A 10,654-nucleotide genomic window follows, 5' to 3' on the forward strand; every position below is an offset into this window, starting at 1 on the left:
CGTTACTGCGGGTTGCCGGACGCTTCCCCGTGTATGTACTCGTACGGGGTAGGCAGTAGCCCCGTGGATCCTACCATCTTTTGGAGCGAGATCACGGTAGCTTAGAAATCGAGCCAGAAGAGTCAATCATTATTTTGTATTAAACTCGATAGGAATGAGAAGGATAAGACAAGCTTGGGAGAGCCAAGATACCTTCCGACCCCTGGAAATGTAAACAGAACTCATTGTATCGGTGGGAAGCAAAAACAAAAAAGGGGATGAGATAAGCATTATGAATAGGACTCGTGGGTTGACTTGGATCTAGATGAATTCGACAAAAGGGAATCAATCCTTCACCTCGCTCACCTCTTGGTATTTCCGACATTATTTTTTTGGAATGAATTCTGCGATTTTGGTGTGGTGATCAGCTCGTTTCCAACTTCCAAGGTTGGTCTGGCTTGCTGATTACGTTATCTTCGACTTTAATGGCCCTGGCCCTGGATGTACCATTTACCGCAGGCTACCCCACCACACATGAACTGGCTGTCATTCAGTTCGAAATATATCCATATTGAGCTGGATATTCTGACGCAACAACTATTCGCACTTTGCTATTCCAGTCGTGGTCGAAATGCCTCGTAAACGGGCGGCCATTGCGTGCAAGTTCTGTCGGACCAGGTATGTGTAGCTTAAGCAATATTAGCTATAGTTCCGGCCAATTGCGCCCGAGGCACTTTAGATCTAATAATATACTCATAGGAAGCGAAAGTGTGATGGTAAACTACCAAGATGTACCAACTGTGAAAATATGCTGGTCGAATGCACCTATCAAGAGCAAGCTCAACCAAGGTATGCTTTGCCACAAGCTTTATACAGATACCCTCGGCTTAACAATGCGATAGGGTTGATCAAACAAAACGACTGGAAAGAATTGAGGCATTACTTCAAGCACATTCTGACGCCATTGCAGACCTGTCCAAAAACCGGCAACTTGAAGGAGCTGATATCATGTCTGATAGGGTAGATTCCAGCGAGCATGGAAGTTTGCCATCATCAAAGCACGATACGAACTCTGATGAGCAACCTACTCCTGCACTCTCAGAATTCTTGTTGCATAGGGAAGCAGAGCCTAGACCCACTCTCGACGACAGTCTCACTCTTCCTCTATTCACTATTCCTTTCGGTCACCAAACAACCACGAGCAGCCTTCTTGTCCTCCCACAGGTGCGTGAACTAGCAGGAAACTTTCCGCATGATATTTTCTTCCAAATCGAGGCTGGTCGGTCATTTCTGGGAGATATGCTGTTCTCGATGGGGTCATCAACCCGATATGAATTACCATTTCTTGATCACGCAATCACAGACAGACTTCTGGAACAATATTTTAAATTGGTCCATACATACCACCCGCTTTTTGAGCGAGATGTGCTTATCGATCAATATCATAATGCTTTAGACCGAGGTCTTCAACTAAATGAAGAGTCTGCGTTGTGTCTAGTTGCATTGGCGCTTGGGGCCATCGCCTCAGAGCCTAGGCAACAGGATGGAGAGGTCGAACGTGAAACGCCAGGTTTTATATACTTTCAACCCGCTCTTAACATCTTCTTCGCAACATGGGCGAACTCCTTCGGCAATAATATTGTGTTGGCCCAGGGGCTGGTGCTGTCTGCTTTGTACCTTCTTTATTTGATGAGACCGCTACAAGGATGGCGTCTCATCCACATGGCTTCAACGAACATCCAGCAGACTTTAATTCGGTATATCTTACAATCTAACATTAACTTCAGCGCTGACCAAATGATATAGATCAGAACAGCTAAGTAAATCCCAGCGGGAAAGCATCATTCGAATTTGTTGGTCCTGCTTTCTTGTCGAATGGTGTGATTGCCCAATCATCCATATTTATCAAAACTAATCGAGTACTAGTGACAACTTGGCAGAGTTTGATCACCCAAGGAGCGGAATTGAGCCACTGGTAGACAACATGCCATTCCCCAGCTGTGGCAACCCACCGGACCAAAATGTGCAGCACTACCTGGCAAACCTCTCAGCACGATGTCTGCTGAATCGCATTCATCATTCGATCTACTTCACTAGTGATGTACCGACTAAGCATCCCAATCATTCATCAATGGCGCTCGACGCTGCCTTCTCGTTACCACGACTACCGAGCAGCTCTCTTATTAGAGTATGCACTGAACTTGACCATCAGTTACAAACGTGGTACGATATGTTACCAGGTAATATCAGACCACAATTGGATCTGAGTGCAAAGAGTGATCCACCTACATGTTTGCTCCGACTTCGATATTGGTCGGCAAGACATATCATTTACCGGCCCTTCGTGATATATGCAATTACGATGACTGCCGATCAAGACCAATCACCAGTAATTCTTGATAATTGCCAAGCATGTCTCTCGAGTTGTCGCGCCTATTTACATGCCATGGCTGATCTTCTGTCAACGCCTTCACCATATGCGTATCTCGCTAGCCAATGGTCAGTCATTTATTTCCTGGTTTTGCAGCTTCTTCATAGCTACTATGGAGGCGGAAATTGGTTTACTTTGCCTACCGTTAAACTCGTTCATCTTACTAACTTTACCTCCTATACAGCTGCCTCGCCTCTATTTTAGTCCTCACTTTAGCGCGACACTCCTCTTTGTTGGAACATTTAGTTCCAGACATCGATAATCTTCAGAATATTGCCATCGAAACACTGAAGTTATGGAGCAACTCTGGATCTAGCATTGAGCGTGCGCATGAGATTGCCATTTCCATCCGCGCGAAGCAGCTATTTAATGCTTAATGCTCCGGAGTTGATAGATAGGACCATATAACGGGATTGTACTTAGCATGAAAATCAATAGACTTCCAATTTCAAACGGTGCCGCATATTCCACTTCGCGAGTATGATGAAAGTTGCCACTACGCCTCATGATGGATTGAGTCGTAGTTGCCATCGAAAATGGATGTGTTTGTGTATTGACGACAAGGACCGGGGCTGGAGTTATCCGACTCTTGCGAAAAAGGGATGGGCATACAAGATCTGAAGGGACTTTGTAAGTGGATTTGTATCCACGTTGCTAGGCCAGCACTAAGCCTTAGCTTGGAGACCTAGCTGACGACCGCATTTATGACAGCACAAAATTAACATGTCCAAGGTCTCTGTGATATTTACCGATTTATAAACTTTACGCAATCCATCGCTTAGCAACTCGCTGCTTAGCGTCAATCTCTCTTAAGCAAGCAAGAAATAAATAAATATCGTAACATTCATTACGATGCTAGCGAACAGCTCGATCTAGCTACAAAGAGATCAAAGATGCTCTTACTGTGCACTGGCAGACTCCTTCCTCATGGAAATCTCCCTTTCGATCGCATGCTTTGCCTTTTCTTCAGCTTCAATGAACCAATCCATCGCATCCTTAATTCCCTTCGCTACAAACCCATCTGCTTGTATAGCTTCGTCTAGGGCACACCCATTGTTTGTGAGATAATCGGTTGATCCCGACGCCAATATGTCACTCCAGCCCGCTGGTGAAAGTGAGTCGACGTGCGACAAACACTTCAATCTCGCGGGTGTGATGAGATGCGCATATGGATGGGTAGGTTTTGGGACGGTAACCGGCGAGAGGTTGTCAGGAGTCTGTAGAAGGGCTTTCATATTCCCCCCTGTGACCGTGACATGCTGACAGCCAAGCTCAGCCATGGCCATGACCTCAGTAGCGTTCAGGTGGCTGTGAAAGAAAGGTTATCAGCGAGGTCCTTCCGGATGGCTCTTTGGAACCTACCTTGCAATCACCATTATTGGCTGCTCGTTGCCTGTTTCACTGTAGGATTTGGCGTACGCCTCAAGAATGTGAATCACCCGAGCCGACATGGGATGCTTATATTCTGGTAAGTTCCTTGACGTTGATTTCTTCTTTCATTTTAACTTACCTCCAGCGCTGGATCGGGGGTGTTTGTCCACAATGACAAGTTTGAGTATGCAGCAATTTCTGAAGTGCAGCGAGTCGTTAGATAGACCTTCTTACTTTGATGACTACGACTTACCGTTATAGTACGGGCTGATGAACAGACAGCCCGACTGGCTCGCAGCGATGGCTTGCTCCAGCCCAAAAACCGAGGTTGCAAGAGTGCGTATGCCCTCACTGTTCAGTTCCGCAGCAGCGCACGCAGCAGCACCTGTGAATGGAAGCTTGATGGCAAATCGAGCTTTTGGAATATTTGCATCATCGAAATACTTTGCGAGTCGGCGGCAGTGCTGAATTATGGCAGGTTTGTTATTAATATGCCGAGGAGAAATCTGTAGCAGAACGCGGCCCGTTATGTACTCGAGGTTATTTTTGACGAGTTGTACTGCCTGAAACAAAACGGTCAGACTTCCTGAAACTGATTACTGGAGTTTAAGACCGAACCATTCTGTCAAATACAACCTCCCAGCCCTGGCTGCCGTACATGTCAACCATATTCGTAAGCAACTCGCGGTTTGAGTCGGCAAGCATCGTGTTGCAGATCACTTGTTGATTTGAGGTGACTGGTGGCAAAAAGTTAGCTTGACAGTTAGCTAGAAAACCCCCAAAACGGACTGACGGTTGTGAGGTTTGAAGGGCAAAGAAGCGATAAGCCCGGTGTCAACATCGTCGACATCGACATTGCAAAGCTTCTCGAGTCTCTCGAGCAAGTTACGCTCGGACATATTTGGATGTTGGCGGGTTTTCGGACTATTGGACTTTTGCTTTCAAACTTGCAGTGCTTGTCAAAAGAAAAATAGGGGAAAGGCGGTTGCATGTCAGCTTTATAAATCTATTCTTCAAGTACGTAATCCGATAGCGGCGACATATGTTGGGGTTCAGGTTGGTAGATTTTCGACACCAAGTATTTGCGGGCCGCACATCCCGCTGGGAGTGGGGAATTGTGCTTGTGTAGAAACGCCAAGTAACAAATGAGGCGGGCAGCTCGTCCCGAAGTAGAGAAAAGTGCATCCTCATGTAGACACATCCACTAGTTGATAATGCGGGCCGCCGGTCCCGCTAGGAATGAATTGGAAACGCGTCAGTCGGCAAAGACCAGGCAGGGTTAAGTTCTTTACCAAGCCATCCAACAGGATATAAGTTCCTATCTTGCCAACCTCATTTCGACAGTCAATCAACAGTGTGATTCTCATTTCATAAATGCGCCATTGTTGAACTTTTCGCTTTTATCAGTTATTCCCACACCTTCTTACTTCTTTTTCCTTCAAGGCCTTTTTTGATACTCATTCGAAGCCTTGTCCTTCCCTACGTTACGATTACCGAGATCGAATCCCAGAATGGGCGAATACCTCGAGAACCGAGAAGTCGGCCTTCGACCGTCGCCGAAGTCGCACACGCGTGATTTATTTAGTCTAGAGAAGCGAACATACATCGGTACGTTTACACTAGTTCATTAGTTTTGATTCATTTCACACCAAAGAAGATCCCTCGTCTTGTCAACGGCATCTGCCTATTTCACTCCGCTTCTTCCTCTAACCTCTAGAACCTTGAATAACCTTTAGAGTATAGTTACCGGTGGTATCGGTAGTTTGGGACAAGAAATCGCAACTGGTATCATGCAATCTGGTGGAGATGTCATCTGCATCGACTCTGTGGAGATCCCGCCTATGGAACAATGGGGTAAGTACCGAGAATAATGAAATTTCCAGCAATAATTCTAACAAGACCACAATTTTCTATCACAGAAGATCTGCAAATCTTAGCGAAAGCATGTAGTGCAAAACTGTGGTACTATAAGTGCGACATCACAAACATTGACACTACTCGATCACTGTTTCGGGAGGCCGTTACAGCGGCTCGCTTCCCCCTAAGAGGCCTTGTGACCTGCGCCGGAATATCCAGCATTGGCCGATCCATTGACTTCTCGATTGACGAAATGAGACGTATAATCGATGTCAACCTGACGGGCACCTTTATTTGCGCGCAGTCTGCAGCACGGGAGATTTTCGAGCAAGGCTTCCCTGCCAGCATTGTATTTATTGCCAGTATGAGTGGTCATGTGGTGAACAAGGTGAGGATGTTCTTGGACAAAATGATTGGCCGAAACTGATATAGCTATAGGGATTTGACACTGCAGCTTATAGTTGTTCCAAGTCAGGAGTCCATCAGCTCACGCGGAACCTAGCTTCTGAATGGGGTAGTCCGAAAACTTGTCCTCTCATTCGCGTTAATTCGCTGAGCCCTGGATATATCCGCACACGCATGACCGAAGATTTGCTAAAGGATCCGATCCAAGAGGGCTTGATGTCTAAAGGTAGTATGCTTAACCGTATCTCTACACCGGATGAGTATAGGGGACCGGTTGTATTTTTGTTATCAGATGCAAGTAGCTATGTGACTGGTGCGGATTTGTTGGTGGATGGAGGCCACACGGGATGGTAATTTGCCCTAGAAGATGGTAGTTGAATCTCAGATAGATAAACAATCAATAACCGTCACTGCACCATCACAGACTAAAATTATACTAATTTTGAGCAAGTTGTTAAGACCGTAGTAACGTGACCATGTTTGCTAGCCTGGGACTATAGAGGCTCCCTCTCGGGTGGGACCGGTATAAACCGATCTCTACACTAATTATTTCCCCTTCTATGCTTGCAATTATGTATTGAACGTGTTTGAATAAGTGCCTAGTAGATATCACGAGCCTATTACACTGTGGGGTCATCACTCTTTTCCGAGAGAATCTGGCTAGTAACAATAATTAAGTGATGGAGGCACACTACGAAGCAGGAGAGGAAGATCCAAGAACTGCTGGATCTACCTACTGCCATAAAGCCATTTATATACTTCATGGAGACAAATGGAAGTCTGACTATCGAAGATTTAGATTATTGACAATTTATTCCTAGTGACATTATTTCATTTGGCGAGCCGTCTAGCACAGAGCCTGGAAAGCGGCTTCTTCGACGCCCCGTGTCCACATTAGAAGCAACGGACGCACTTGCAACCGATTAAGTTTCTTGGTAGACTCCATAATGACGTGCTTTCAGCTCGTGAGCATAGTAGCCGTCTCTATGTTGTACATTACACTAAATTATAGACCCACTTTATCTTTTCTCTAATCGAATTATGAGTGACGAGAATGCACACCGCTATTGATCGTCAAATCGTGGAATATCCACAATTATAACTTCTAGCTGAAGCTCGCTAAAAATTATGTGGAAATAGTGCGTTGACTTATGCATCATGCGTAAGTATGCGATTATAGTGCGGAAAAATCAAAGGATACTGGGAGGATGTAGGCTCTTACGTGGGGATAAGTCAGTCTCCCCCTCCATGTTCTCTTTTCTTTCTAATAGGCTCCGCCTCTATTTTCCCTTAAGTGTTCTTTCGTGTTACCAAGCCATCAACATGGTTGTTTACAAGGTATGACTTTTTATATAATCGATTCTTCCACCCATATGCAGCGCTTGCTATGAGCACACAGCCCCGTGATCGCTATATGTATTCAGAGACTTACTCCATGGGTACTATAATTACCAACGACAAGTTGCTCTCAGACTCATACAACCTTATAGAGGTCAGTGGGGTCGCCTACGAAGTCGACTGCACTATTATAGGTTTAACCGAGGGCGGTGTTGAAATTGGTTTGTAATTTCTATCTTCTGATATATACCAGTAAGATGACTGAAAAGCTGGTTCTAGAAATCTCCGCGGCTCAAAATACGGACATTAATGTTGTGCATGCCTTCCGTCACCAGCTTAATAACAATTGGTGAAAAAAAGGCTACTTTCGCTACCTTTCAAGTATGCGCTCGTACCTAACCCTTTTTTCCTTACTACTTAGTTGTGGCTGCCACTATTGTGCTAGAACTTATAATATTCTATTTTTATTTTGAATAGGCTATTTCAAGGTTCTTACTGGCAAACTCAAGGAGACGGGCTGGTCTGAAGAGGGGATACAACAGTTTGTCAGCGGAGCCGCCAGCTACTCGAAGGACAAGGTCTATCCTGGTTTCAAGAATTATCAGTCCTACACTGGCGAGAGTGGGGATATGAACGGCATGCGCGTATAATATTAATATCCCTGAACATGCGGTGGCATTGGTTGCGTGGTGTTGCAGCACTAACAAACTAGCAGGGTTGTCTTGCACGACGTCCGTGAGGACGGAGACACCCAATATCTTACTTTCTAGAAACACGGTCTTGATGAGATGGAGGAATAGGTCGAAGCCGGTTTTCGTTTCCGAAGGTAGTCGAGGATATATCCGCAGGTAGTCGGGCAATGGATGTTCAGCGTTAGCATACACGGAACCTATTCAAGATAAGTTAGGGCCAAATACGCTTGACCCCGTTGCCCACGAAGGATTCCAGGGTTTGATCTTGTGTATGTGCCTAAGGTCAAAACCATAAAAGGGTGTCACATCGCGCTTGTCGGAATCCAGCTTTAAGAGTATCATCCGATACGGTGAATGCGAACCACTCACCATATTCTTTTAACGGCTATGTCTCTGAACCCGGGAATTTTCAATGGACACATTTCTTTTGGGCCGTATGAGCCAGTAGCCATATTGGAAGCCGTCACATCCAGTCCAGAAGTGTGAGACGGGAGAACATTGATGTTGGTAAGTGGATATGGTGTGCTGAATTCATACAGAAATAATTAAAACATATTGTCAACTTTCATAGTCTAGCTTCTTGGTTTTCTCAACTATTCAGTCATCTTTTCACATTCCACCATGCACCTAGCTGTCTCTGTAGACCTCTCTCCTAACACATATACCCGGGTACATTACTATTTTCTGCTAGGCAAAAAGCCGGTTGACCCAATGGTCCCTAACAACCCTCGTAAACATGGAATGAATTGAACGTAATATATAGATGCCCCGTCGGATCAACGGAGTGGCAGAGATAATGTACAAAAATACCGTTTTAGGCTGATTCACGATACCCAGTGAAAAGTTTTCATTTGAAGATACGAGGACATAGAATTGGTAGTGGAAGGTACTCAAGACAAGGTATCGACAGTAAAGTCAATAAAATACAATAAAACTTCGTGAGTGGTCTATTGGCTGTCGTATTCACTGGGGATGGTTGCCCATGGACAAGGCGCGAGGTCTGATTATGCTTTTAGGCTTTTAAATCTCGGACTTTCGCGCTTCAAAATCCCGAGTTTTTCGGATTATGAAGCCGGACTTCACAATTGCCCGAACGCAAAATTAACGTCATGGGCTAAATGACATAAAAGTAAATGTAACCAACGATTAGGAAATATTAAATCCGTTTTTCGTCTGCTACTGTATCACTAAAATCTTCATTTTGAACAGTGTTCAGGGAGAAAATGCGTTTTCTTGTTCTTTCAATCGTCCAGCTTATCAGCGTCTGCGTCGCCGACGTTCCTTCCTGGGACTCTTGGCCTCATCAACGCATCAGAGTAAATAAAGACGTTAGCATTCACCTGCGCTATTACGGCACTGGACCCCCCGTCCTCCTAATCCATGGAAACCCTCAACATAGTGTGAGTTACGACCCTATGGTATCCCAACTTTGGTGTTGCCGGCACCATGGCTTTAACACATCCTTCTGGACAATGCTTGTGCATGCTAACTTTCCGCTCTCTTCCAGCTCTCCTACTCTACCATCGCCCCCATTCTTGCACAGAATTACACCGTAATTACCACCGACAATCGTGGCGCCGGCGACTCTTCAATTCCAGCGGACGACGACTATACTGCCTCCACCCATGCAGATGACTTCAAAGCGATACTGGACTTCTTGCACATCAACGAAACCTACGTTTTCTCGCACGATAAGGGCTCTGGAATTGCAGCGGCGCTAGCGGCAAAGTATCCATCCTACGTGAAGAGAATTGGATTCTCCGAGTATGCCTTTCCTGGCTTCGGATATGAGAATTTCTGGACCCCCAGCTCCGGCGGTGGCACTGGCTGGGACTTGTACAAGAATTGGCAGCTCGGCTTTTTTAGTGTCCCGGACGCAGCACAATATTTTATCCAAGGCCGCGAGAAGGAGATGCTGGCTTGGTACTTCTGGCACAGCTCGTATTCCGGCAACGAAGCCATTAGTGAGGACCACTTGACTCGCTACGCAACATCAATATCGAAACCGGGATTTCTGCGGAGCATGCTGAACATATTTTCGGTTTCGACCGTGACCGAAGACGCTTCGTTCTTCAACGCATCATTTAGTGGCAATCCGTTGCCAATGCCGGTGTTGGCTCTTGGAGGCGAGGCTAGCTTTGCGCCGGGGTCTGTGTTGCAACAAATCTTTGGGCCGGTGAGCAGTGACCTTCAAGTTGATGTGGTCCCAAAGGCTGGCCATTGGGTGTTGGATGAAAGTCCTGTATGGGTTGCCGATCGGCTGTTGAGGTTCTTTGGAGAGGATCCCGATGGTATATCGAGCGTGGATTTGTCGTATTTGACGAACCAGGTAACATTGGTTTGAATATTTTCGGGGTTCTTACCATTGGGAGGTGTCGAGCTGAGAATTCTAAATATCTTAAAGCTTGATGTATCTATTTTTCTAAGGCTCGAATGTTATTTAGAACGCCATTCTAGGTCATGTGCTCAGGATTTTAGAATTATAAAATGATGTCAAAATTGTAGCATAAACTCAGTTTGTCTTTTTCAGGAAGCCTTCATTCCCGCTATTCAATTACTACCTTGCCCTTAAGACCGAGCC

The 10,654-nt window shown here is 45.6% G+C and overlaps 5 protein-coding genes across 5 annotated transcripts; 4 read left to right on the plus strand and 1 right to left on the minus strand.

Moving 5' to 3' along the window:
• Positions 1-610: 610 nt before the first annotated feature.
• Positions 611-2,787, plus strand: N7471_009375 (uncharacterized protein; the record flags this gene model as incomplete). Its single annotated transcript, XM_057282094.1, has 6 exons — positions 611-657; positions 739-828; positions 882-1,736; positions 1,786-1,857; positions 1,906-2,202; positions 2,595-2,787. 6 exons carry the CDS (start codon positions 611-613, stop codon positions 2,785-2,787), a joined length of 1,554 nt encoding a protein of 517 aa, XP_057132977.1.
• Positions 2,788-3,309: 522 nt separating this feature from the next.
• N7471_009376 (transaldolase) lies at positions 3,310-4,680 on the minus strand (the record flags this gene model as incomplete). The annotated part of the gene is made up of 6 exons (XM_057282095.1): positions 3,310-3,718; positions 3,773-3,867; positions 3,921-3,979; positions 4,035-4,344; positions 4,400-4,518; positions 4,575-4,680. 6 exons carry the CDS (start codon positions 4,678-4,680, stop codon positions 3,310-3,312), a joined length of 1,098 nt encoding a protein of 365 aa, XP_057132978.1.
• Positions 4,681-5,292: 612 nt separating this feature from the next.
• N7471_009377 (uncharacterized protein) lies at positions 5,293-6,397 on the plus strand (the record flags this gene model as incomplete). Its single annotated transcript, XM_057282096.1, has 4 exons — positions 5,293-5,389; positions 5,525-5,635; positions 5,701-6,026; positions 6,077-6,397. 4 exons carry the CDS (start codon positions 5,293-5,295, stop codon positions 6,395-6,397), a joined length of 855 nt encoding a protein of 284 aa, XP_057132979.1.
• A 969-nt stretch (positions 6,398-7,366) lies between these two features.
• On the plus strand, positions 7,367-8,031 carry N7471_009378 (translationally-controlled tumor protein; the record flags this gene model as incomplete). Its single annotated transcript, XM_057282097.1, has 3 exons — positions 7,367-7,381; positions 7,443-7,602; positions 7,859-8,031. The coding sequence occupies 3 exons, from the start codon at positions 7,367-7,369 to the stop codon at positions 8,029-8,031; spliced, it is 348 nt and encodes a 115-aa protein (XP_057132980.1).
• A 1,265-nt stretch (positions 8,032-9,296) lies between these two features.
• Positions 9,297-10,417, plus strand: N7471_009379 (alpha/beta fold hydrolase; the record flags this gene model as incomplete). Its single annotated transcript, XM_057282098.1, has 2 exons — positions 9,297-9,473; positions 9,581-10,417. 2 exons carry the CDS (start codon positions 9,297-9,299, stop codon positions 10,415-10,417), a joined length of 1,014 nt encoding a protein of 337 aa, XP_057132981.1.
• Positions 10,418-10,654: the final 237 nt, after the last annotated feature.

Source organism: Penicillium samsonianum (assembly GCF_028829775.1).
Source record: "Penicillium samsonianum strain IBT 33392 chromosome Unknown utg000005l_segment0_segment0, whole genome shotgun sequence".
NCBI lineage: Eukaryota > Fungi > Ascomycota > Eurotiomycetes > Eurotiales > Aspergillaceae > Penicillium > Penicillium samsonianum.